The sequence below is a fragment of the Pelophylax lessonae genome (genome assembly GCF_965119305.1).
Source record: "Pelophylax lessonae genome assembly, chromosome: 4".
In the NCBI taxonomy this organism is placed as follows: Eukaryota; Metazoa; Chordata; class Amphibia; order Anura; family Ranidae; genus Pelophylax; species Pelophylax lessonae.
This window is the reverse complement of record NC_138771.1, coordinates 668,654,183-668,681,906: the sequence shown is the minus strand read 5'-3', so window position 1 is coordinate 668,681,906 and position 27,724 is coordinate 668,654,183. Positions and strand designations below refer to the sequence as shown.

Genomic DNA, 27,724 nt, shown 5'->3' with positions numbered 1-27,724 from the left:
ACATTATAGCACTGGGCTTCAGTTTCGGCCCCTCGCTTTTCTCTCCACAAATCGCTTCTTACTAAGGATCAGATTGTCCTGGAAGAGAATGAAGCGGAATCAATAAGGAGCCCCACGGAGGGTAAAGTCTCTCTATATAATCACATGATATCTCCTGATGTGCATTCTTCATCATTTACTGTACTAAAGGTCATAGATTACTTCTATGGAGGAGATAGGAAACATACTGGGCACAATGGGACCAGTGCTATGGGACTCAGGTTACACTGCATCCGAAAAGTACTCACAGCGCTTCACTTTTTCCACATTTTGTTATGTTACAGCCTTATTCCAAAATGGATTAAATTTATTATTTTCCTCAAAATTCTACAAATAATCCCCCATAATGACAACGTGAAAGATATTTGTTTGAAAGCTTTGTAAATTTATTAAAAATAAAAAATGAAAAAATGACATGTACATAAGTATCACGGCCTTTCCCATGACACTCAAAATTGATGTTTCTACAAAATGATTGGAGTCCACTTGTGGTAAATTCAGTTGGACATGATTTGGAAAGGCACACTCCTGTCTATATAAGGTCCCACAGTTAACAGTGCATGTCAGTGCATGTCATGCCAAAATATAATAGAGACAAAGCGTACTAGCTGGGGTTTTACTATAACAATTAGGAGACCACAGAGGACACAGCAGTGTAAAATTGGCCAGCAGCGGGAAAAATGTTAATGAGCCAGGCCCAAGAATATTAGAGACAAAAAGCACAGGCTGGGGTTTTACTATAACAATTAAGAGGCCACAGAGGACACGGCTGTGTAAAATTGGTCAGCACTGCAACAGAACAATTTTAATGAAGCAGAATTTGCTGAAATGTACTAGAGACAAGGAGTGCAGGTAAGTGTTTTCCTACAAGCAATAAGAAACCACAGAGGATGCAGCAGTGTAAAATTGGCCAACATTATGAGAATGTTAATGAGCCAGGCTACACCCGAATATAATAGAGACAAAGTGCACAGGCTCTGCATTTATGATAACAAGTAAGAGGCACAGAGGACACAGCAGTGTAAAATTGGCCAGAAGTAGGAAAATGTTGATGAGCCAGGCCAGACCCAAATATATTAAAGACAAAAAGCACAGGCTGGGGTTTTACTATAACAATTAAGAGGCCACAGAGGATACGGCTGTGTAAAATTGGCCAGCGGCAGAACAAATTTAATGAAGCAGAATTTGCTGAAATGTACTAGAGACGAGGAGTGCAGGTAAGTGTTTTCCTACAAGCAATAAGACACCACAGAGGATACAGCATTGTAGAGTTGGCCATCAGCAGGACAAGGCCCTTTTTATAGTGAGGGGGTCTGGCTCACACTAAAGCCCCAGCATTGGCCCTTCTAGATTTAAAACAGAGGTACCCGAACTATGGCCCAATGGTCACATCCGTCCCACTTACAAGATTCTACCCAGCCTAGAGAAACTCTGATGTTAAGGGCGGTGGGGTTCTGATGTGAAAAGGGGGAATCGGGGACTCTAATGTGAAGGGGACTTCTGATGTGAAAGGGAGGACTCTGATGTGATGGGGGGCTTCTGATTTGAAAGGGAGATCTAATGTGTAAAGAGGGGCAAGCTTGTGTGATGAGGAAGGGGGGCTTTGATGTGAAATGGGGACTCTGATGGGATTGGGGAAGCTTCTGATGTAAAAAGGGGGACCTATTCTTTCAGCCTGCAAAGATTTGTAAAATTTACAAAGTGGAGACCCCTGCTTTAAAAGAAGGCCATACAATGCATTGTAGGAAAAAAAGCCCTGAGAAACAAAAATCACAAGGATCCTGAATTTTAAACCTGTAGGATTCACTGTGAATCCATGGTCATGCTGAACCTCGTTCTTTGTTATTGGCATGGGGCAATGAAAGGGGGCAGTACTGCAAGAGCACAATGGGGGAAGCACTATATGGGGCAGAGTAAGTGAGGCAGAATTATATATGGGCACAATAGGGTATGATCAGTGTGGAGGGATCTGGTGGGGTATCTGGAGGTGTGATAAGAGTGGAGGGATCTGCTGGGGTATCTGGAGGTGTGATAAGAGTGGAGGGATCTGTGGGCAACTGGAGGTTTTATCAGAGTGGAGGGATGCGGGGGATCTGGAGTTGTAATAAGACTGGAGGGATCTGTGAGGATCTGGGGTGTGATCAGAGTGGAGGGATCTGTAGGGATCTGTGGTGTGATCAGAGCGGAGGGATCTGTAGGTGTGATAAGAGTGGAGGAATGTGGGGGGGGGGGGGGATTCTGGAGGTATGATCAGAGTGGAGGGATCTGGTGAGGTATCTGGAGGTGTGATCAGAGTTTAGGGGTCTGTGGGGATCTGTAGGTGTGATCAGAGTGGAGAGTTGGGGCAAGGGATCTGGAGGTGTGGTCAGAATGGAGATATGGGGGGATCTGGGGATGTGATCAGAGTGGAGGGATCTGGTGAGGTACCTGGAGGTGTGATCAGAGTTTAGGGGTCTGTGGGGATCTGTAGGTGTGATCAGAGGGGAGAGTTGGGGCAAGGGATCTGGAGGTGTGGTCAGAATGGAGGGATGGGGGGATCTGGGGATGTGATCAGAGTGGAGGGAATCTGGGGGTATCTGAGGGGTGTTATCAGAGTGGGGTTATCTAGGGGGTGTGATCAGGGTGGGGGTATCTGGGAGCTGTGATCAGAGTGTGGGGGGAATATGGGGGTGTGATCAGAGTGTGGGGGGAATATGGGGGTGTGATCAGAGTGGGGGTGTGTAATCAGAATGGGGGGTATCTGGGGGTGCAATCAGGGAGGGAGTATCTAAAAGTCCACAGATTAGGGGGTGCAAACTACTGCCTTGCCCCAAGAGTTGACAATCCACGCTATGCCTCTGGTCACTATTTCTAAAGAAGTATAACCACAATGTAACCAGAGCTTTAAATGTCATCATTGAACAGAACATTCTGCTAACACGGGGTTCTGGTGGCCCCATCATGTGAGTAATGATATCATGACACTCACCAGGTACATGACGGCACCCAGGAGGGTGGCTTTTATAGTCACCTCCAGATCCAGTGGAAATGAGACAACATAATTGCCGCTCTCCATCCGCATCACCCCGACAACATGCTGCTCATCTCGAGACTTCACCTGAGAAGGAGAAAGAAAAGTCAACTGATAACCCCCACCATCCTACTCCGCCCCGCAGGGGCTGACTGTTTTACCTCGAAGGTGGAGTTTCCGAAGATGCTGGTCTGTAAGCTCGGCCCCAGAATAAGCAGAACGACCTCTTTTCTGGCATTCATGATGGACAGGTGGGTCACCAAGTTGTTCCAGTGGAGCTTCACTGATCCAATTGGATGTGCGGGAGGACACTGAACCTCCACCTGTAATAAGAGATTCAGTCATCTCACCTCCACATCCCATCTTCATATACACCCCATAGCTGAATGTTTGTGGACACCTGACCATTCCAAATGAGGAGAGCCAGGCAAAGTTCAGTTCACAGAGTGATAGGAGAACCTGGCGGGAACTCCGTGAACCCTGAATATAGAGCTGGACCCCACTAAAATCTACGGTAGGTGAGTTTTAAATCTTATCTTATCTTTTTCAAGGCTAATTAGAGAGCATTTAGTAAAAAGAGAAATTGGAAGACTGGGAACTGCCATGGGGACGTCTAACAATACACAACAAATTGTCCTTTGTATGAAAATCATTTGCATATTACTGTAGAAAATGGCCCGGTATTAAACTTCACGATTCGCCTTCCATTGACTCCAGTGGGGTTCAGAATTTGTGGTGGGTGGGGCTTGATGAACCCAAATCAGACGCAAGAACATTCACACATCTCTACAGTCTCTGACAGTCTCATGTTACATGTGAGCAGTTTCTGACAGTCTTATGTAATACATATCACAGTCTTATATTACATGTGAGTAGGGATGAGCCAACAGGTCAGTCTGAACCTAGGTTTGGACCCAACTTTGGCTGTTAGGGAGCTCAAATGAACACTTGAACCTTTGCCAATTCAATCCCTTGTTCAGCAGTAGAGATGGGCCAAACACCCCCCTGTTCGGGGGTTCGTACCAGAATTTCCGAACAGAGAAAAAGTTCTGATCCGAACATCGAACCCTATTAAAGAAGTCTATGGGACCCGAACTTGCAAAATAAAAAGTGCCCATTTTGAAGGCCTTTATGCAAGTAATTTGCCATAAAAAGGCTATGGGGGCCCGGGTACTCCCCTGGGGGACATGTTTTAATGCAAAAAAAGGTTTTAAAAAAGATAATTTTTTACGGGAGCTGTGATTTTATTGATGCCTAAAGTGCAACAACAAAAATGAAAAATTCCTTTAAACATAGTGCCAGGGGGGTCCCCTTAGCCCGCCTGTAAAGTGGTGCATCTGTACGATGTATAGAACCTGCTGCAGAAAAAACGAACATTTATAGAGAAAAAATTGCCGGCAATACAATACCTTTGCCAGCAATAGAAAAAGCAGTGTGGGTGCCTCCCCCCCTCCCCCAGTCAATGCTAGGTCCTTCGGGTCTGGCATGGATTTTAAGGGGAACCCCAAGCCAAAATGTTTTTAAAAAATGGCGTGATCCCACCCCCCCCCCCCCAAAATCCATGCCAGACCCTTATCCAAATATGCAACCTGGCAGGTCAGGAAGGGGGGGGGGTTGAGGGAGCACCCCCCTTCCACCTGAACCATACAAGGCCACATTCCCTTAACATGGGAGGATGCTTTGGAGCTGGGGACACTCTGCCCCCCCCCACTCCAAAGTGCCTTGTCCCCATGTTGATGGGGACAAGGGCCTCATCCCCAATCCCCATAACCCTGAGCTGTGGTTGTGGGGATCTGTGGGCAGGGGGCTTATCTGAATCTGGAAGTTCCTGTTTATCAAGGGCCCCCCAGATCCTGGCTCCCCAATGTGATTGAGTATAGGGTACATAGCCCTACCCATTCACCAAAAGTGTAAAAATAAATAAAGACAGGAGGCGGTTTTTGACAATTCCTTTATTAAAAATAAAAAAGCAATGTCCCCCAATGTAAATCCATCATCAATGACGCCTCTGCTACCACCACCTGCACCAGTCGGTAACATCACAAGGGCGGTGGTGTCACCAGATGATGTCACCAGGTGGCTCCTCCTCTTACCTATACAAGAGCTGTCAAACGGCAAGCCAGGCATTCAGCGGTTTGCCTTAGCTGACAGCAGAGCGTTATTTATTTATTTTTTGGGTGCGGCGGCATCGTGATTGATGATGGATCTATATCGAGGGATGTTGTTTTTTTATTTTTTAATAAAGGAATTGTCAAAAACTGTCTCTGTGTTTTTATTACTTTTTTACACTTTTTTTGGTGAATGGGTAGGACTACAATGTACACCATACACATTCACATTAGAGGGGGGCCACCTTGTTAAAGGGGGCTTCCAGATTCCGGCAGACCCCCAGAACCACAGACCAGGGATGTGGGGATGAGGCCCTTGTCCCCATCTACATGGGGACGAGGTGCTTTGGGGTGGGGGGCAGAGCTGGCATTACCGGGAATCCCTGTCTACGTAACCAAAAGGATTAGGACAGCAGTGACATCACTGCCCAAATATGGCCACTGGCCATGAATGATGTCTCCAACATTACCGCCCCATCACTTACTGTATACTGTATAGATGATGACAGCTCAGGGCGTAACATGTTCTGGGCCATTGTTTGATTTTTCTTGTGGTCGGCAGGCATAATGATTGATGATCAACTCACAATTAAGGACTTTTCAGTTTCCGCACTATTTCATCCCAAAAGTGTTCTATCGGGTTGAGGTGCAGGCCAGTCAAGTTCCTCCACCCCAAACTCGCTCATCCATGTCTTTTTGGACCTTGCTTTGTGCACTGGGTCCAAATAATTTGGTGGAGGGGGATTATGATGTGAGGTTGTTTTTCAGGGGTTGGGCTTGGCCCCTTATTTCCTGTGAAGGCGTCAGCCTACCAAGACATTTTGAGCAATGTCATGCTCCCAACTTTGTGTGAACATTTTTGGTGATGGCCCCTTCCAGTTCCAACATGACTGCGCACCAGTGCACAAAGCAAGGTTCATAAAGACATGGATGAGAGAGTTTGGGGTGAAGGAACTTGACTGGCCTGCACAGAGTCCTGACCTCAACCTGATAGAACACCTTTTGGATGAATTGGGGGCAGAGACTGAGAGCCAGGCCTTCTCACCCAACATGAGTGCCTGAACTCACAAATGCGCTTCTGGAAGAATGGTCAAACATCCCCATAGACACACTCCTAAACCTTGTGGACGGCCTTCCCAGAAGAGTTGAAGCTGTTATAGATGCAAAGGGTGGGACAACTCAATATTGAACCCTACGGACTAAGACTGGGAGGCCATTAAAGTTCATGTGTGTGTAAAGGCAGGGTCCCAATACTTTTGCAATCTAGTGTACATGTCCATCAGGGAGCACATATGAGATGGTAATTATACACTGTAAATGACTATGCATTGTGTATATACAATATATATATCTCCACCAATCGACACATGTGAGAAGTTGACTATACACTGTGGATATATACAATACACAGTGGCTAAGTGGTTAACACATCCACCTAGCAGCACCGGGGTCATCAGTTCAAATCTCAACCATGGTACTACCTGCCTGGAGTTTGCATGTTCTCCCTGTGCCTGTGTAGGTTTCCTCCGGGTACTTCGGTTTCCTCTCATACTCCAAAGACATCCTGGTAGGTCGATTAGCTCCTGTCTAAATTGGCCCTAGTATGTGTATGTATGAATGTGAGTTAGGGAGGGACCTTAGATTGTAAGCTCCTTGGAGCAGGGACTGGTGTGAATGTATAATACAAATGTAAAGCGCTAGGTAAATTGAATTAAATACCTGTAATAGTAAATAATACTACTATACTATACAGTGCTGCAGTGCATACATATGTCCACCAGAGGGCACATGTGCGAAGGTGACTCTACACTGTGTGTGTGTGTGTGTGTGTGTATATATATATATATTATGACAAAAGGGAGTACACTCCTATCTTTTCGTGTGACAACACTGAAGAAATGAGACTTTGCTACAATGTAAAGTAGTGAGTGTACAGCTTGTATAACAGTGTAAATTTGCTGTCCCCTCAAAATAACTCAACACACAGCCATTAATGTCTAAACCGCTGGCAACAAAAGTGAGTACACCCCTAAGTGACAATGTCCAAATTGGGTATCTTTTGTGAGATACTGTATAAAGTATCGAAAGTATTCGACCCCCTTGAACTTTTCGACCTTTTGCCACATTTCAGGCTTCAAACATAAAGATATAAAACTGTAATTTTTTGTGAAGAATCAACAACAAGTGGGACACAATCATGAAGTGGAACGAAATTTATTGGATATTTCAATCTTTGTTAACAAATAAAAAACTGAAAAATTGGGCGTGCAAAATTATTCAGCCCCTTTACTTTCAGTGCAGCAAACTCTCTCCAGAAGTTCAGTGAGGATCTCTGAATGATCCAATGTTGACCTAAATGACTAATGATGATAAATAGAATCCACCTGTGTGTAATCAAGTCTCTGTATAAATGCACCTGCACTGTGATAGTCTCAGAGGTCCGTTTAAAGCACAGAGAGCATCATGAAGAACAAGGAACACACTAGGAGGGTCCGAGATACTGTTGTGGAGAAGTTTAAAGCCGGATTTGGATACAAAAAGATTTCCCAAGCTTTAAACATCCCAAGGAGCACTGTGCAAGCGATAATATTGAAATGGAAGGAGTATCAGACCACTGCAAATCTACGAAGACCTGGCCGTCCCTCTAAACTTTCAGCTCATACAAGGAGAAGACTGATCAGAGATGCAGCCAATAGGCCCATGATCACTCTGGATGAACTGCAGAGATCTACAGCTGAGGTGGGAGACTCTGTCCATAGGACAACAATCAGTCGTATACTGCACAAATCTGGCCTTTATGGAGGAGTGGCAAGAAGAAAGCCATTTCTTAAAGATATCCATAAAAAGTGTTGTTTAAAGTTTGCCACAAGCCACCTGGGAGACACCAAACATGTGGAAGAAGGGGCTCTGCTCAGATGAAACCAAAATCGAACTTTTTGGCAACAATGCAAAACGTTATGTTTGGCGTTAAAGCAACACAGCTCATCACCCTGAACACACCATCCCCACTGTCAAACATGGTGGTGGCAGCATCATGGTTTGGGCCTGCTTTTCTTCAGCAGGGACAGGGAAGATGGTTAAAATTGATGGGAAAATGGATGGAGCCAAATACAGGACCATTCTGGGAGAAAACCTAATGGAGTCTGCAAAAGACCTGAGACTGGGACGGAAATTTGTCTTCCAACAAGACAATGATCCAAAACATAAAGCAAAATCTACAATGGAATGGTTCACAAATAAACATATCCAGGTGTTAGAATGGCCAAGTCAAAGTCCAGACCTGAATCCAATCGAGAATCTGTGGAAAGAACTGAAAACTGCTATTCACAAACACTCTCCATCCAACCTCACTGAGCTTGAGCTGTTTTGCAAGGTGGAATGGGCAAAAATTTCAGTCTCTCGATGTGCAAAACTGATAGAGACATACCCCAAGCAACTTACAGCTGTAATCGCAGCAAAAGGTGGCGCTACAAAGTATTAACTTAAGAGGGCTGAATAATTTTGCACGCCCATTTTTTCCGTTTTTTATTTGTTAAAAAAGTTTGAAATATCCAATAAATTTCGTTCCACTTTATGATTGTGTCCCACTTGTTGTTGATTCTTCACAAAAAATTACAGTTTTATATCTTTATGTTTGAAGCCTGAAATGTGGCAAAAGGTCGCAAAGTTCAAGGGGGCCGAATACTTTCGTAAGGCAATGTATATATATATATATATATATATATATATATATATATATATATATATATATATATATATATATATATCTCATAAAATTTGAATATCATCAAAAAAATAAATTTATTCAATAATTTTTATATTCAGTATTTTTTCTAAGTTCTTCAAATTTCTCTCTAAGTGAAAATGTCCAAATTGGGTATCTTTTGCGAGATACTGTGTATATATATATATATATATATATATATATATATTATATACACAGTTGTTGTCAGTTGTTGCTAGGAAGAATCTGCTGTTGATGTAGGGGTCTATTGTTGCTGGCTGCTGGGGGTCTATTGATGCTGGCTGTGTGGATATTTGTTGTTGCTGTCTAGGATCTATTGTTGCTGGGTGGGGGGGGGGTATATTGTTGCAAGCGGTCCATTGTTGCTGGGGGGGATCTATTGTTGATGGGGAGGTTATTTTACTGCTTTTCTTGTTATCATTGACAAATTCCATACAAATTACCTAGCTCTACCTAGGTCCATTGTTGCTGGGGGGGTGGGGGTATATTGTTGCAAGCGGTCCATTGTTGCTGGGGGGGGGGGGGAGATCTATTGTTACTTATTTTACTGCTTTTCTTGTTATCATTGACAAATTCCATACAAATTACCTAGCACCATAAATGTTTGTATTCTCTAAAAGGGGCAGAATTGAAAGGTGGGTAGAGGTTGGAACCAAGGGACGGTGCTCAGAGGTAGATAAGGGAGTGGAGACTCTGAAAGGGGGAGTTCCTGCACCTATTCTCTGAGCAAAAAGCCCTGTATAATACACACATGTATACATTGCCTTGGTCGTCTTTATCCTGATAATGTGATAGTGGGTGAAGATGTCTGAAAACATGGTTACTCTGTGTGCTGCAACACCGGCTGTGGCACAGCCCACCATGGCAGTTACCTGGAGCACACCTGGCTGTATTCATGGGTTTTAATGCTTGATCTATTTCCGTTCTGATCACCTCTACCAACTTCCTGCAATAAATATTTCTTATGATTATATTTTATATATACACATCCTCACCTCTCTGGTGCAGCTACAACCACAGTTCTCCAGAAGCTGCATGACCTGTGTGCCTCCATTGTCCCTGATGGTCACATCGTAGAGCGGCCCACAGCACACCACCCTCTCCTCCGCCTGGAAGAGTCGTTGGCTGACATTGTTCAGCACATCAAAAGAACGTCCCCAGCCCTGGGATGTGGTAACTGCAGGGGAGAAGACAGCAAGGAGGTCATATAGAAATCCCAAAATCCCCACAATCATTCTGGGCGACTTCAACATCCTTATTAATACTAACATTCCTGCCACTTCCAAACTTCTCAGTCTAACCTCCTCCTTTGACCTGAAGCAATGGATACATGCTTCTACTCACTGAAGGCAATACCCTTGACTTGGTTTTCTCCCACCTATGCACCCCGCACAACCTTTCCAACAATCCTTTCCCTCTCTCTGATCACTACCTTATTAGTTTTACTCTCTCCCTCTCCTCCGCCTCCTCTCCCTCCAGCTACCGTACAGTTACTCGCAGAAACCTACGCCATCTCAACCCTTCTCTACTCTGCTACCGACCACCTCTATGACAAAATCTCACCCCTGTCCTGCACCAACCTAGCCACTTCTGTCTACAACGCTTCACTCTTAGCCTCCCTGGACACACTGGCCCCCCTCACTACACATCGAGTCAGGCCCCGACCCCTTCAACCTTGGCAAACAGAGATCACTAGAAGTCTGAAAAAGTATAGCCACGCTCTTGAGCGCCTGTGGCCAAAGACTAGGTCTCAGATAGATTTCCACCAATATAAATCTGCCCTCCAAAAATACAATTCCAGTCTCTACACCGCCAAGCAGACCTATTTTATCACTCTCATTAACAGCCTGTCATCTCGCCCCCGGCAACTTTTCGCTACCTTTAACTCTCTACTCCGTCCTCCACTACCCCCTCCCACTGACTCACTCACTGCCCAGGAGATTGCCAACTACTTTAAACAGAAGATTGATACAATTCGTAAGGAGATCATTGCTGTTCAGATACCTTCCACGCTTTACGCTTCATGCCCACAGGTGCGATCACTACTTCCCTCATTCAACCCCACCACTACAGATGAGGTTGCTAAACTACTTGCTAACATCCACTTAACCACCTGCCCTCTGGATCCTGTTCCCTCCAAATGCTACGTTCACCTTCTGGCCCTATTCTACGCTCTCTAACCCACATCTTCAATCTCTCCCTCTCTTCTGGCATCTTCCCCAGCTCTCTAAAACATGCACTAGTCACCCCCATACTTAAAAAGCCCTCACTGGACCCAACCGATCCTAACAACCTACGCCCTATTTCCTTGCTCCCCTTTTTATCCAAACTCCTTGACTGTCTGGTCTACAACCGACTATGCGACCACCTTGCCGAGAATAGCCTTCTTGATCCCCTTCAGTCTGGATTTCGACCCCAACACTCCACTGAAACTGCACTCCTAAAACTGACAAACGATCTACTAACGGCCAAAACCAATGGACACTATTCTGTACTCCTACTTCTGGACCTTTCGGTTGCCTTTGATACGGTTGACCATCCCCTCCTCCTCAAAAAACTCTACACCTTTGGTCTCTGTGACTGTACTCTTCACTGGTTATCTTCCTACTTATCCAACCGCACCTTTAGCGTTACCTACAATTCTACTTCCTCCTCTCCTCTTTTTCTGTTGGGGTCCCCCAAGGCTCTGTTCTCGGACCCCTCCTATTTTCAATCTACACCTCCTCTCTAGGTCAGCTGATAGCCTCCCACGGCTTCCAATACCATCTCTACGCTAATGATACCCAAATCTATTTATCCACCCCTCAGCTCTCTCCCTCAGTCTCCTCACGTATCACTAATTTACTATCTGACATATCAGTCTGAATGTCACACCACTTCCTCAAACTCAATCCCTCCAAAACCGAGCTTATAATCTTTCCTCCCCCATCTGCCCCTTCCCCTGATCTCTCAGTAAATATCGATGCCATTACTATCAGCCCATCCCTACGTGCCAAGGTCCTAGGTGTAGTCTTGGACTCTGAACTCTCTTTTAAACCCCACATCCAATCACTGTCCAAATCTTGCCGCCTCAGCCTCCGCAACATCTCCAAAATACGCCCCTTTCTAACCAAAGACACAACAAAACTCTTAGTTCACTCCATGGTCATCTCGCTCCTTGACTACTGCAACTCCCTTCTCATTGGCATACCTCTACACAGGCTATCCCCCCTTCAATCCATTATGAATGCTGCCGCCAGACTCATCCACCTCACCAATCGCTCAGTGTCCGCGGCTCCTCTCTGTCAAGCCCTCCACTGGCTTCTGCTCACCCAACGAATTAAATTCAAAATATTTACAACATCTTACAAAATCATCCAACACTTAGCCCCCAGCTACATCACCAGCCTAGTCTCAAAACACCAACCGAATCGCTCTCTTCGTTCCTCTCAAAACCTCCTGCTCTCTAGCTCTCTCTTCACATCCTCCCATGCTCGCCTCCAGGACTTTACCAGAGCCTCACCAATCCTATGGAACTCCTTACCCTTATCTGTCCGATTATCTCCTACTCTATTAGCTTTTAGACGATCTCTGAAAACCCTCCTTTTCAGAGAAGCCTATCCTACCCACGCCTAACAACCGTACCTCCATTTTCTCCACCAGCTCATCCCCCACAGCTATTGCCTTTTGTTTCACTTGACCCTCCCTTCTAGATTGTAAGCTCTAATGAGCAGGGCCCTCTAAATCCTCCTGTATTGAATTGTATTGTAACTGTATTGTCTTCCCTCATATTCAGGGCCGGTGCTTCCACTAGGCAAACTAGGCAGCCGCCTAGGGCGCATTGCAACCTAGGGGCGCAGCCATGAGTAGGCACTCTCTGTCCATCATGAATGATCCTTGTGAGCTGAGGGGAGGGGGCGGCAGTGGGAAAGGAAGAATGGACAGAGGAAGATGCCAGGTGTCTGGGGCAGTGGCCGAACTACCAGGCCCTGGCTTTCCACCACTGTTGGGGGGGCCAAGAGGCAGGAAGCGAGCCCACAGGAGTGCTGCCTGCATGATGATCCTCTTTGGCTGGAGCTGTATGGTGTAAACCCTGGGCAGGAAGTGACTCTCTGCACTGAGCTGGTGGGCAGCCGTATCATTTCCGTGGGTCAGTATTAAGCAGGGAGCGGAGGAGAGCTGAACCTGACCCCAAGCTTGGCACTGGAGGGCGGCACCTTTACTGGAGCAGAAACGACGAGGCACCGGAATGGTCTGAGGAGGTTGGGGATTAGGGACGTGCGGGGTTCTCTGACTGCTGCTTCTCCCTTCACCAGTAGCCGGTTGGAGCTGTGGTGAGCGCTGTGGTCCAGAAGAGGAGCATCCTAGGAGAAGGAATCAGCAGGATCACGGTGAAGGAGGGCAGAGTGCGGGCCACTCTCTTCATACCGCCCAGTGAGTGTCCCCAGAACAGGGGATCAGGGTCCCTGGGTGTGACATGGAGGTTCTCTGGTGTGAAAGGGAATCAGGGTCACCAGGTGTGCAATGGGGGATAGGGGTCACCGGGTGTAACAGGGTTTCGGGGGCACCAGGTGTGCCATGAGGAATTGGGGTCCCTGGGTGTGCCATGGAGGACTGAGGTCCCCAGGTGTGACATGGAGGAACATCAGGGTCCCCAGGTGTGACATGGAAAAACATCAGGGTCTCTGGGTATGACATGAAGGAACATCAGGTGCCCCTGATGTGACATGGAGGATCATCGGGGTCCCTTGGTGTGGCATAGAGGGACTTTAGGGTCCCCAGGTGTGACATGAAGGAATATGGGGGTCACTGGGTATGACAGCATAACATAGAGGAGCCTTCAGATCAGGGTATGACATAGGAGTTTTTAACCCCTTCCATTTTTATTTTATTTTTTTGGGGCCGGGGGGGGGGGGGGGGGGCGCAAGTAGCTGGTCTTGCCTAGGGCGTGAAATAGTCTAGCACCGGCCCTGCTCATATTGTAAAGCGCTGCGCAAACTGTCGGCGCTACATAAATCCTGTATAATAATAATAATTATAATAATAATCTAGAGAACAGCGGACTTATCAACACAAACCATTGATGATATATCGAACATTCCCCGTCATCTGTAGACATCAGGATTTCGGATGAATACGGCTCACAGGAGCTGTTGGAGGACACTGGAAGCACACATCGCCATATACCAGGTCTCGTTCAACACTCTCCTATATACAGCTGGCTCTCCATTATGGGCGATGAGGCCCAATGATGATATACAGCATCAGGCATTTCCCTTCATCATATAATGATATACAGTGCATCCGGAAAGTATTCACAGCGCTTCACTTTTCCCACATTGTGTTATGTTACAGCCTTATTCCACAATTGATTAAATTCACTATTTTCATCAAAATTCTACAAACGATCCCCCATAATGGCAACATGACAGAAGTTTGTTTGAAATCTTTGCAAATTTATTAAAAAATAAAAAGGAAAAAAATCTCATGTACATAAGTATTCACACCCTTTGCCATGACACTCAAAATTGAGATCAGGTACATCCTGTTTCCACTGATAAACTTTGAGATGTTTCTATAATTTGATTGGAGTCCACCTGTGGTAAATTCAGTTGATCGGACATGATTTGGAAAGGCACACACCTGTCTATATAAGGTCCCACAGTTAACAGTGCATGTCAGAGCACAAACCAAACCATGAAGTCCAAGGAATTGTCTGTAGACCTCCGAGACAGGATTGTATCAAGGCACAGATCTGGGGAAGGGTACAAAAATGTTTTTGCAGCATTGAAGGTCCAAATGAGCACAGTGGCCTCCATCATTCCTAAATAGGAGAAGTTTGGAACCACCGGGACTCTTCCTAGAGTAGGCCAAACTGAGCGATCGGGGGAGAAGGTCCTTAATCAAGGAGGTGACCAAGAACCCAATGGTCACTCTGACAGAGCTCCAGCATTTCCCTGTGGAGAGAGGAGAACCTTCCAGAAGAACATCCATCTCTGCAGCACTCAACCAATCAGGCCTATATGGTAGCGTGGTAAGATGGAAGTCAGTAAAAAGGCACATGACAGAACGCCTGGAGTTTGCCAAAAGGCACCTGAAGGACTCTCAGACAATGAGAAACAAAAATGTCCAATGAAACAAAGATTGAACTCTTTGGCCTGAATGGCAAGCATCATCTCTGGATGAAACCAGGCACTGCTCATCACCTGGCCAATACCATCCCTACAGTGAAGCATGGTGGTGGCAGCATCATGCTGTGGGGAGGTTTTTCAGCGGCAGGAACTGAAAGACTATTTTGGATAGAGGGAAAGATGAATGCAGCAATGTACAGAGACATCCTTAATGAAAACCTGCCCCAGAGCACTCTGGACCTCATCTTCCAACAGAACAAAAACCCTAAGCACACAGCCAACCAAACAAAGAAGTGGCTATGGGACAACTCTGTAAATGTCCTTGGCCCAGCCAGAGCCCAGACTTGAACCTGATTGAACATCTCTGGAGAGATCTAAAAATGGCTGTGCACCAACGCTCCTCATCCAACCTGATGGAGCTTGAGAGGTACTGCAAAAAAGAATGGGAGAAACTGCCCAAAAATAGGTGTGCCAAGCTTGTAGCTTCATACTCAAAAAGACCTGAGGCTTTAATTGATGCCAAAGGAGCTTCACCAAAGTATTGAGCAAAGGCTGTGATATTTATGTACATGGGATTTTTTAAATTTTTTTAATTTTTAATAATTTTGCAACGATTTCAAACAAACTTCTTTCATGTTGTTATTATTGGGGATTGTTTGTAGAATTTTGAGAACAATTATGAATTTAGGCCATTTTGGAATAGAGATGTATAGAACTGTTTGCCGGCGAACAGTTCCCGGCGAACTTAGCATGTTCGCGTTCGCCGCTGCCGGCGAACATATGCGATGTTCGGTCCGCCCCCCATAAGACATCATTGAGGCAAACTTTGACCCTGAACTTTACAGTCAGCAGACACATTTCCAGCCAATCAGCATACCTCCCTCCCACACCCTCCCACCTCCTATAAATAAGCAAGGGCAGCATCCATCTTAGATCATTCTGAAGCAGTGTGTGTAGTGAGAGTAGGGAGAGCTGCTGCTGCTGCTGCTGCTGTTAAGCTAGGGACAGTTAGTCAGTGTTCCTGGTCTCGCAGTGTTCTTGGTCCACTACTGCTGTAATATCAGCACCCCAAAAAGCCCTTCTAAGGGCTGGTATTTGTGTTTTTTTTTTTTTTTATATATATATATATATATATATATATACCTAGCGTCCCCAAAAGCCCTTTTAAGGGCTGGTAATTGAGTTGTTTCTTCATATATATATATATATCTATATCTATCTAGTGTCCCCAAAAGCCCTTTTAAGGGCTGGTAATTGAGGATTTTTTTATTTATATATATACATATATATATATATATATATATATATATAGTGTCCCCAAAAGCCCTTTTAAGGGCTGGTAAGGTAATAGATTTTTTTCTTTATATATATATATATATATATATATATCTATTGTACACTGCAGTTGCCTGCCCGCTGTGTGTGAGAGGCCACAGACCTACCACAGACTGTACTGTGTGCACACCACACTCATTTCGGGTGGCACAGGCACAGTACCAGGCATTTTAAAAAATATTTTTTTTTCCTCTGTCATAATTGCAGTGAGTGCTGTGTCAGGTCCACAGAGTGCACTGTACCCACTGCAGTGCACTGCCCACCACTGATATATATACGTTGGCACAGCATCTTGTTGCAATAAATTGAAAAAAAAAATATTTTTTATTATTGCAGTTGCCTGGGCTGCCAGTGACTGTCAGGTCCACAGAGTGTACTGTGCCCACTGCAGTGCCACTGTGTGCCCACCCACCACTGATATATAAGGTGGCACAGCAGCTTGCAAAGTAAAAAAAATATATATTTTTTTTTAAATTGCAGTTGCCTGGGTGCCAGTGACTGCTGTCAGGTCCACAGAGAGTGTACTGTGCCACTGCCCACCCACCACTGATATATAAGGTGGCACAGCAGCTTGCAAAGTAAAAAAAAATATATATTTTTTTAAATTGCAGTTGCCTGGGTGCCAGTGACTGCTGTCAGGTCCACAGAGAGTGTACTGTGCCACTGCCCACCCACCACTGATATATAAAGTGGCACAGCAGCTTGCAAAGTAAAAAAATATATATATATTTTTTAAATTGCAGTTGCCTGGGTGCCAGTGACTGCTGTCAGGTCCACAGAGAGTGTACTGTGCCACTGCCCACCCACCACTGATATATATGCCTGCAAGAGAAAAAGCCAGCCGCAGAGAAGCCGTATTCCTGAAAATATAAGAAAAATGCTGTTTTTTAGGGGTTCTGGACATGCTACAGAGCTGAAACTTGACAGGTACACTTTTGTGACCCCCCAGACACTAAATACAAAAAATGACATGCCTGCCTAAAAAAATGCCCGATAAATGCCTGCAAGAGAAAAAGCCAGCCGCAGAGAAGCCGTATTCCTGAAAATATAAGAAAAATGCTGTTTTTTAGGGGTTCTGGACATGCTACAGAGCTGAAACTTGACAGGTACACTTTTGTGACCCCCCAGACACTAAATACAAAAAATGACATGCCTGCCTAAAAAAATGCCCGATAAATGCCTGCAAGAGAAAAAGCCAGCCGCAGAGAAGCCGTATTCCTGAAAATATAAGAAAAATGCTGTTTTTTAGGGGTTCTGGACATGCTACAGAGCTGAAACTTGACAGGTACACTTTTGTGACCCCCCAGACACTAAATACAAAAAATGACATGCCTGCCTAAAAAAATGCCCGATAAATGCCTGCAAGAGAAAAAGCCAGCCGCAGAGAAGCCGTATTCCTGAAAATATAAGAAAAATGCTGTTTTTTAGGGGTTCTGGACATGCTACAGAGCTGAAACTTGACAGGTACACTTTTGTGACCCCCCAGACACTAAATACAAAAAATGACATGCCTGCCTAAAAAAATGCCCGATAAATGCCTGCAAGAGTAAAAGCCAGCCGCAGAGAAGCCGTATTCCTGAAAATATAAGAAAAATGCTGTTTTTTAGGGGTTCTGGACATGCTACAGAGCTGAAACTTGACAGGTACACTTTTGTGACCCCCCAGACACTAAATACAAAAAATGACATGCCTGCCTAAAAAAATACCCGATAAATGCCTGCAAGAGAAAAAGACAGCCGCAGAGAAGCCGTATTCCTGAAAATATAAGAAAAATGCTTTTTTTTAGGGGTTCTGGACATGCTACAGAGCTGAAACTTGACAGGTACACTTTTTAGACCCCCCAGACACTAAATACAAAAAATGACATGCCTGCCTAAAAAAATGCCCGATAAATGCCTGCAAGAGAAAAAGACAGCCGCAGAGAAGCCGTATTCCTGAAAATATAAGAAAAATGCTGTTTTTTAGGGGTTCTGGACATGCTACAGAGCTGAAACTTGACAGGTACACTTTTTAGACCCCCCAGACACTAAATACAAAAAATGACATGCCTGCCTAAAAAAATGCCCGCTAAATGCCTGCAAGAGAAAAAGCCAGCCGCAGAGAAGCCATATTCCTGAAAATATAAGAAAAATGCTGTTTTTTAGGGGTTCTGGACATGCTACAGAGCTGAAACTTGACAGGTACACTTTTGTGACCCCCCAGACACTAAATACAAAAAATGACATGCCTGCCTAAAAAAATGCCCGCTAAATGCCTGCAAGAGAAAAAGCCAGCCGCAGAGAAGCCATATTCCTGAAAATATAAGAAAAATGCTGTTTTTTAGGGGTTCTGGACATGCTACAGAGCTGAAAATTGACAGGTACACTTTTTAGACCCCCCAGACACTAAATACAAAAAATGACATGCCTGCCTAAAAAAATGCCCGCTAAATGCCTGCAAGAGTAAAAGCCAGCCGCAGAGAAGCCATATTCCTGAAAATATAAGAAAAATGCTGTTTTTTAGGGGTTCTGGACATGCTACAGAGCTGAAACTTCACAGGTACACTTTTTAGACCCCCCAGATGCTAAATCCAAAGAAATTTTTTATTTTTATTTTTTTTTAAATTTTCCAATAATTGGCTCTCTATCAAAAAATTATAATTTTTAAGAACTTTTTTTTGCGTGATCCCTCTCCGGCATGCCACAGTCCAGGTGTTAGTCCCCTTGAAACAACTTTTCCATCACTATTGTGGCCAGAAAGAGTCCCTGTGTGTTTTAAAATTCGCCTGCCTATTGAAGTCTATGGCGGTTCGCCCGGTTCGCCGGTTCGCGAACATTTGCCGATGTTCGCGTTCGCCGTTCGCGAACCGCAAATTTTAGGTTCGCGACATCACTATTTTGGAATAGGACTGTAACATAACAAACAAAATGTGGAAAAAATGAAGTGCTGGGAATACTTTCCAGATGCACTGTATCTACATTTTTCCTTCATCTAGACCGCAGAATTTGGGATCAATATGGCTCACAGGAGCTGTTGGGGACACTGGAATGGCATATCACCAGGTACCAAATCAGATTCTCCATTCTCCTATATACAGCTGGCTCTTCTAAATGGGTGGATGAGATATATTGATGATATACCAGACATTCCCTTTCATCTACAGACAATTAGATCAATGTGGTCAGAGGACCTGTTGGAGGACAATGGCCCTGGAAGCAAACATCACCAGGTACCAGATCTGATCCTCCACTCTCCTATGTAGGGCCGGCTCTCCATTATGGATGGGTGAAGCCCATTAATCAGAATGACTGGATATACTAAGTTGACAACTTCTTAAAATCCCAGCTAACCGTATCTTATTCAAGAGATCTCAATAAGAGATCCAGGTGGTCATATGACTGTAAGACTTTTCCACCTAATTTGGTATAGTTCACTGAAATATGCCTTTATACTGGGTTACACACAGCAGCTGAATTCTGAAATCAGCCTTGCACTGGGAGAGCATGCATAATAGTCTGGCGGGTAAATGGGGGAGGTAGTGAGGTCAGCTTATAGGAAGGGAAAAGCTCTGGGTAGACTATGAGTTAAAGAGGAGCTTCACCCATAACTATTTTGCTGCTAAAATATCTCATATTTTACTGGAAGGTGTATTGATTGATTGTATCAGTACGTTGTGGACAATATACCGTATATGGTATATATACTCCTATAGACCTATAAAGAAGCATGATGTCCTGAGCATCGGCAGTCAATTAGTGAGATGCCGATTTGATGAGTCCTCACTTCCAGGATGACAACCAAGGTTGCAACTCCAGCCGTATCAGGAGAAGATCCCATGATGATACCTGCGCTCCTAACATTCCCCTCCCACAGCGCCAGGAATTCAATCATGTCTTTAATCCAAGAAGTAAATGGCAAGAAGTCCATCCAAGCAGTCAAAGGTGCTACATCTGAGACAAGAGATCCTGAACATCTCTGTGGTGTGTAGGGGACAAGAGGAATCCAAGGGCCAACCAAAGAAGAAAATGGTTTTGTTGTGTGTTTCTCTAACTGCTGGTGGTCAGTGGTAAAGAATTTTCCTTACATTGGTGGTCAGTGGGGACCATGCTCCTTAAATTGGTAATCAATGGGAAAAATGCTCCTTACGTTGGTGGTCAGTAGGAATAATGCTCCTTACATTGGTGGTCAGTGGGAACAATGTTATTTACATTGGTGGTCAGTGGGAACAATGTTCCTTACATTGGTGGTCAGTGGGACAAATGCCCCCTTACAGGCAGTTAAACTGATCAATAATGACACATAGTTTACTCTGTCAAGCGGTGTTGGACCTGGAACTATGCAGGTACCATCAGATGGGAGGTCAATGAGCCAAAGCTCTAGGAACTCCTGGTAACCTCTGGAGGAAGCTTAGGTTTCCATACAATCCTGCCTAAAATTGGCTGCTCAAGGTGAACAATAAACACATTGAGGACACATGAATGTGAACTTGTGATCAGACAATGAGAATTCTGTTGGATAAAATAAGGGAATTTTCTTACATTTTTCCCGCACAGTTAACTGGTTAATCTGAAACAGAAAATTCCAGCATTAGCTGATGATTTTTTCCAGACATGCCATTCATCAACGTAAAATGGGTGGAATGTGGACTGACAAAGAGAGACGGAGAGAACGACACTCAACACATAACATGGAATGTTATCCGTAAAATAGGGATCATGGATTTCCATCCAATGGCCCGAATGCTCACTACATACCATCACCAACAACGGAGAGCCAGGACATACTTCTCCTCCACTCCATATGTAATGTTCATGGTTAGGAAGGATGGCTGTTTTGGCTGATGTATGAAGTATCTGCCATCAGTTACCATAACTTTACACATAAGAAAAATTATAGTTCTACGGTCTGCAAAATGTTCACCCTATATCAAATATTTAGGAATCTTCCCAACAATGGCAGACTGGTGAATAGTCACCCCATGTCCAATATTTAGAGATTGTGCCCACAATTGTAGACTGATGAATGGTCACCCCCTGCCCAATATTTCCGGATCTTCCCAATAACAATAAACTAATAAATGGTCCCCTTATGTCCAACATTTAGGGACATTCTTAACAATGACAGACTGGTGAGTGGTCTCCCTATGTCCAGTATTTAGGGATCTTCCCATTAATGACAGACTGGTGCGTGGTCACCCCATGTCCAGTATTTAGGAATCTGCCCAAAAATGGCAGATTGGTGAATGGTCACCCCATGTCCTGTATTTAGGAATCTTCCCAACAATGGCAGAATGGTGAATGGTCAGCCCATGTCCAATATTTAGGAATTCTCCCAAAGATGACAGACTAGTAAATGGTCACCCCATATCCAATTATTACAGATCTTCTTAACAATGACAGGCTGGTGAATAGTCAACCCATGTCCAACAATTCAAGATCTTTCCTTTAATGACAAACTTGTGAATGGTCGCCCCATGTCCAATATTCAGGGATCTTCCCATTAGTGACTGACTGGTGGGCTTATTCATTTCATAAGGCATTATTATGATAGACGACACCAGGCATAGAATACAGGCTAATGGGTAGACAAACACAGAAGGATGGACCAAGGTCATTGATGGTAAGATAATGGGTGATACTGGTGGTAAGAATTAGTTGGTAGTCAAGTTACCTGGAGTAGAAGCTCGAGACCTGACGATAGTCCGATAATTTCTGGACTGGGTGCGGTTGGTGGGTAGGAATCTGGAGGAGCAAATGGGGCGATGACATTGTAACTGGGGGGGTCCTCCTGGAGGGGTTTAGATAGGTCAAAGTCAGGACCTGCAATAAGGAGAGATATACTGTAGTCAGTTCATGGGGTAGCATACTGTATATATGGTATGTGGGGTATCATAGGTATGTTCATGGTCAGTATCATCAAGGTGTGTATTTATAATGTGATGTCACCGGGGTCATTATATGTGACTTCATTGTGATGTCAGGATTATGTGTTTCAGAGAATTTATTATATGTGATGTCAGTGTGGTGTCACTGGGGTGTGTTGGTTATTTTATCTCATTGGGTGAGTAAATTGTGTTGCATTTTTTACACGTATCAATTATTTCATGTGATTTGTCATGTGATGTTACTGGGGGGGGGGGTGTGTTTATTGTATAATGTCATTGGGAGGATGTCCGTTATTTGATTGTAATACGAAATGATCCTGCAGATTATTTGTTTTTCCCGACCTTCATATGTTTGAGTCACACACTGGGCTCAGATCTGAACAGCTGCTTTTTATTTTAAGCTTAGTATAAAAGAATATCAATTTATTAGATATTTTAAAATAATTATTGAATAAACAAGCCAATTAGGTTATTGATCAATCAGTCAATAAACCGGAATGAGCTAGACTAGTAATACAAATCTGAGCTAGTGGTCAACCAGTTTGGATGTTTTGCTGCTAAGATCTCTAGAGGGGGGGGGGGGGGGGTCAGTTGTCACAGCGATGATTCTGACCAGGTGGGCCGTGTGCCAGTCCTGGAAGAATCTCAGATCTATTTAAGCACTTTTTGTGACACTAGTGTTACCGGCACTGCCATCTATCAAGCTTAATTCACAAAGCTTAATACAAAATGTAGTATCTTTATTTTAGCCATGTGTCAGTTCCAATCTCGTTGACTGAAAAAAAATTTCACTTTTGTGAAAATAAGTATCCTTGTATTGGTGTTAGTATAGTGAATTTAGCATTATGCCCCCCCCCCCCCCCACAGAAGAATAATTAAAGACCATCCACAGAAGATTCACTAAAGGCCCCCACAGGAGAGTCACCAAAGGCCCACACAGAAGAGTCATCAAAGTCCCCCCCCCCCACAGAAAAGTCACGCAAGTACACCCCCCGCAGAAGAGTCACCAAAGACCCCCCCCCCTTCGGAAGAGTATCAAAAGGGCCCTTTACAGAAAAATCACCAAATGCCCCCCCACAAAGGAGTTTCCAAAGGTCCCCCCACTGAAAAGTCATCAAAGGTCCCCTCTACAGAAGAGTCCTCATAGACCCCCCCATGGAACAGTCACCAAAGCCCCCCCCCCCCCACAGAAGAGTCACCAAAGGGCCCTCCACAGAAGAGTCACTAAAGGGCCCCCCTACAGAAGAGTCACCAATGGAGCCCTAAAGTAGAATCACTTAAGAGCCCCTTACAGAACAGTCGCCAAAGGCCCCGACAGAAGAGTTAGCAAGAAGCCCCCCACAGAAGAGTCACCAAAGAAATCCCCTATTGAGCTTGTCATGGCTCTTTGTAAAGCTTATAAAGCTTACTGGCTGCCTCTGAGCAAGATTTGGCTTTGGATCCACTTCTACTGACCTACTGAGTCACTCAGAGGCCGACATTGCTGTTTCTCTTTCTGCAAAAGCTCATTAGGAAAAAAAAAAAAATGGCATAAGTTCAACAAAGAGCTGAAAACAGGTTATGTCCTTTCTGGAAAAACCCATCTCATTTTTTTTTTATCACGAAAGACTCAGGAAATGATACAAAGAGCCAAAATCATAAATTTGCTTTTCAAAGAAACAGTCTTTATTAACAGTGACAAAGGACTCGCCTTGAGAAGAGTCACCAAAGGCCTCCACAGAAGATTTACCAAAGGGACTCCCAGGGGAGTCACTGAAGGACCACCCACAGAAAAGTCACCAAGGTGCCCCAACAGAAGAGTCACCAAAGGCCTCCCCAGAAGAGTCACCAAAAGGCCTCACACAGAAGAGTTACCAAAAGATCTCCAACAAAAGAGTCACCAAAGGGTCTCCTACAGAGGAAACACCAAAGCCCCTCCCCCCACAGAAGAGGGACCAATGGATCCCCCAAAGAAGAGTCACCAAAAAGGCTCCCTCAGAAGAGTCACCGAAGGGCTCCCCTCAGAAAAGTTACTAATGGCCTCCACAGGAAAGTCTCCCACAGAAAAGAAGAATCATCAAAGCCCCCTAACAGGAGTGTAACCAAAGGGCTCCCAGGTGAGTCACCGAAGGACCACCCACAGAAAAGTCACCAAGGTGCCCCAACAGAAGAGTCACCAAAGGCCTTCCAAAGAAGAGTCACCAAAGGGCCTCCCAAAGAAAAGTCTCCAAAGAGCTTTGCAAAGAAGAATCACCCACTGCCCCCCACAGAAAAGTGACCAATGGATCCCCCAAAAAAAAGTCACAAAACAGTCCTCTCAGAAGAGTCGCCAAAGAGCTCCCCTCAGAAAAGTCGCTAAAGGCCTCCACAGAAGAGTCAGCAAAGGGACTCCAAAAGAAGAGTCACCAAAGGCCCCCCACAAAAGAGTTTCCAAAGGATTCCCACAGAAGGGTCACCAAAGGGCCCACCATAAAAGACTCAGCAAAGTGCCCCCCAGAGAAGACTAAAAGTGCCCCTCATTAAAGGGCCCCCCACAGGAGAGTCACTAAAGGACCCCCACAGTAGAATCACCAATGGATCCCCCACAAAAGAGTCACCAACGGGCTCCCCTCAGATAAATCACTAAAGACCTCCACAGAAGAGTCACCAAGAGGCCTCCCAAAGAAGTCACCAAAGGACCCGGCAAAAGAGTTTCCAAAGGATTCTTCACAGACGGGTAACCAAAAGCCCCCCCCCCACAGACTAGTAAAAAAAAAAATAAGACTCCCTGCCCAACTAAAAACATAGAGGTATAGATAGTAGGAATGATCTCAAAGTCTGCACCACACTTTGGCTGTCCTAAATGTCCGTCTGGTCAATGATTGCTACATCCTTACCAACCAGTGATGTCACCTGGCCCCACTCATTGATTGGCCTGGAATCCCTGAATAGCTCTGTCATCCTTGACCATGGCCATAATTGGTCAGTGACATCATCCGTGAAAATGTGTCCCTTTGTTAACTTCCAGTGATGCAGTCCTGGAAATGGAATTCATCCCTAGTTAGTTACAGGATCGAATGTGTCCGTTGATCATGTGGATTTTTTTCTTTTGGCGGGTTGTTGATTTTTACACTGTTTGTACATTGGTGAGAATTTACATTGCTGGATTATATGATTGATGATGGATTTACATCATTGAACTTTTTTAAAGGACTTTTCAAAAACTCTGTGTGTGTTTAGTTACTTTTTCCTTTTTTTTTTATCTTTGTGAATGAGTATAGATATTCTGTACCCCTTACTCATTCACCTGAGGGAGGGCTTCTGGGGCCACCCTTGTTGTTAACCACTTTAAGACCAAGTCTATTTCTGATATTTGTTGTTTACAAGATAAAATCAGTATTTATTGCTAGAAAATTACTTAGAACCCCCAAACATTATATATATATGTATATATATTTAGCAAAGACCCTAGAGAAAAAAATGGCGATTGTTGCAATATTTTATCTCACACAGGATTTGTGCAGCGGTCTTTCAAACGCAGTTTGTTTGGAAAAAATACACTTTACTAAATTATAAAAAAAAAAAAAAAAACTTAACAGAAAAGTTAGCCCAATTTTTTTGTATAATGTGAAAGATGATGTCACGCCGAGTAAATTGATACCTAACATGTCGCGCTTTTAAATTGCGCATGCTCATGGAATGATGACAAACTACGGTACGTAAAAATCTCCATAGGAGACACTTTAAAAACTTTACAGAGGAGCTCTAGGACTAGAATTATTGCCCTCACTCTAACGATCGCGGCGATACCTCACATGTGCGGTTTGAACATTGTGTACATTTGCAGGCGCGACTTGTGTATGCGTTTTCTTTGGTGCACGAGCATGCGGGGACTGGGACGCTTTAAAAACATTTTTTTCTTATTTATTCTTATCTTATATTTTCTTTATTATTTTTACATTGTTCCTTAAAAAAAATAAATAAATTCTGATCACTTTTATTGCTGTGAGAAGCAATGTAAACATCCCTTGTGACAGTAATAGGAGTGACAGGAACTCTTTATGGAGGGACCTGGGGGTCTAAAAGATCATGTGATGTGTCATGTGATGTCATGGGGCCGGTATGTAATATGTGACTCAATGGAGGAGTATCATGTGATGTGCCATGTTATGTCATGGGGCAGATATGTAATATGTGACTCAATGGAGGAGTATCATGTGATGGGTCATGTGATGCCAATGGGGCAGGTACGTAATATGTGACTCAATGGAGAAGTATCATGTGATGTGTCATGTGATGTCATGGGGCAGGTATGTAATATGTGACTCAATGGAGAAGTATCATGTGATGTGCCATGTGATGTCATGGGGCAGGTATGTAATATGTGACTCAATGGAGAAGTATCATGTGATGTGTCATGTGATGTCATGGGGCAGGTATGTAATATGTGACTCAATGGAGGGGTATCATGTGATTTGTCATGTGATGTCATGGGGCAGATATGTAATATGTGACTCAATGGAGAAGTATCATGTGATGTGTCATGTGATGTCATGGGGCAGGTATGTAATATGTGACTCAATGGAGAAGTATCATGTGATGTGTCATGTGATGTCATGGGGCAGGTATGTAATATGTGACTCAATGGAGAAGTATCATGTGATGTGTCATGTGATGTCATGGGGCAGGTATGTAATATGTGACTCAATGGAGAAGTATCATGTGATGTGCCATGTGATGTCATGGGGCAGGTATGTAATATGTGACTCAATGGAGAAGTATCATGTGATGTGCCATGTGATGTCATGGGGCAGGTATGTAATATGTGACTCAATGGAGAAGTATCATGTGATGTGTCATGTGATGTCATGGGGCAGGTATGTAATATGTGACTCAATGGAGAAGTATCATGTGATGTGCCATGTGATGTCATGGGGCCGGTATGTAATATGTGACTCAATGGAGGAGTATCATGTGATGTGCCATGTGATGTCATGGGGCAGATATGTAATATGTGACTCAATGTGACTCAATGGAGGAGTATCATGTGATGTGCCATGTGATGTCATGGGGCAGGTATGTAATATGTGACTCAATGGAGGTGTGTCATGTGATGTGCCATGTGATGCCATTGGGGAAGGTATGTAATATGTGACTCAATAGAGGTGTGTCATGTGATGTCATGGGGCAGGTATGTAATATGTGACTCAATGGAGGAGTATCATGTGATGTGCCATGTGATGCCATTGGGGCAGGTATGTAATAGAAGACTTATTAGAAGTGCATTGTGTGTTGCCATTAAGCGTAATGTGATGCCATTAGGTTACATGTAACGTGTGATGTCATTGTGGTGAAGGTTATGTGCTATCATTGGGGGTTTGTATATTTTTTTTTACCTCACGGGGGGGGGGGGGGTGCATATTTTATGATGTAATTGGAGTGTATGTGTAAGAGGTGATGCCATTTGGGTCTGTAAATTCAATGCCAGGAGGAGGCACACATACAAATGGTGTGATGTGTGTTACCTGGGGAAGACATGTTGGGTCAAACAATCGG

The 27,724-nt window shown here is 44.3% G+C and overlaps 1 protein-coding gene across 1 annotated transcript; it reads right to left on the bottom strand.

Moving 5' to 3' along the window:
• Positions 1–27,724, bottom strand: LOC309554233 (phospholipid scramblase 3-like). Its single transcript, XM_082255868.1, has 7 exons — positions 27,694–27,724; positions 21,997–22,145; positions 20,865–20,892; positions 9,898–10,079; positions 3,211–3,372; positions 3,008–3,136; positions 1–78 (listed from the first exon to the last, which is right to left on the bottom strand). The coding sequence occupies exons 1-7, from the start codon at positions 27,704–27,706 to the stop codon at positions 19–21; spliced, it is 723 nt and encodes a 240-aa protein (XP_082111994.1). The 5' UTR covers positions 27,707–27,724; the 3' UTR covers positions 1–18.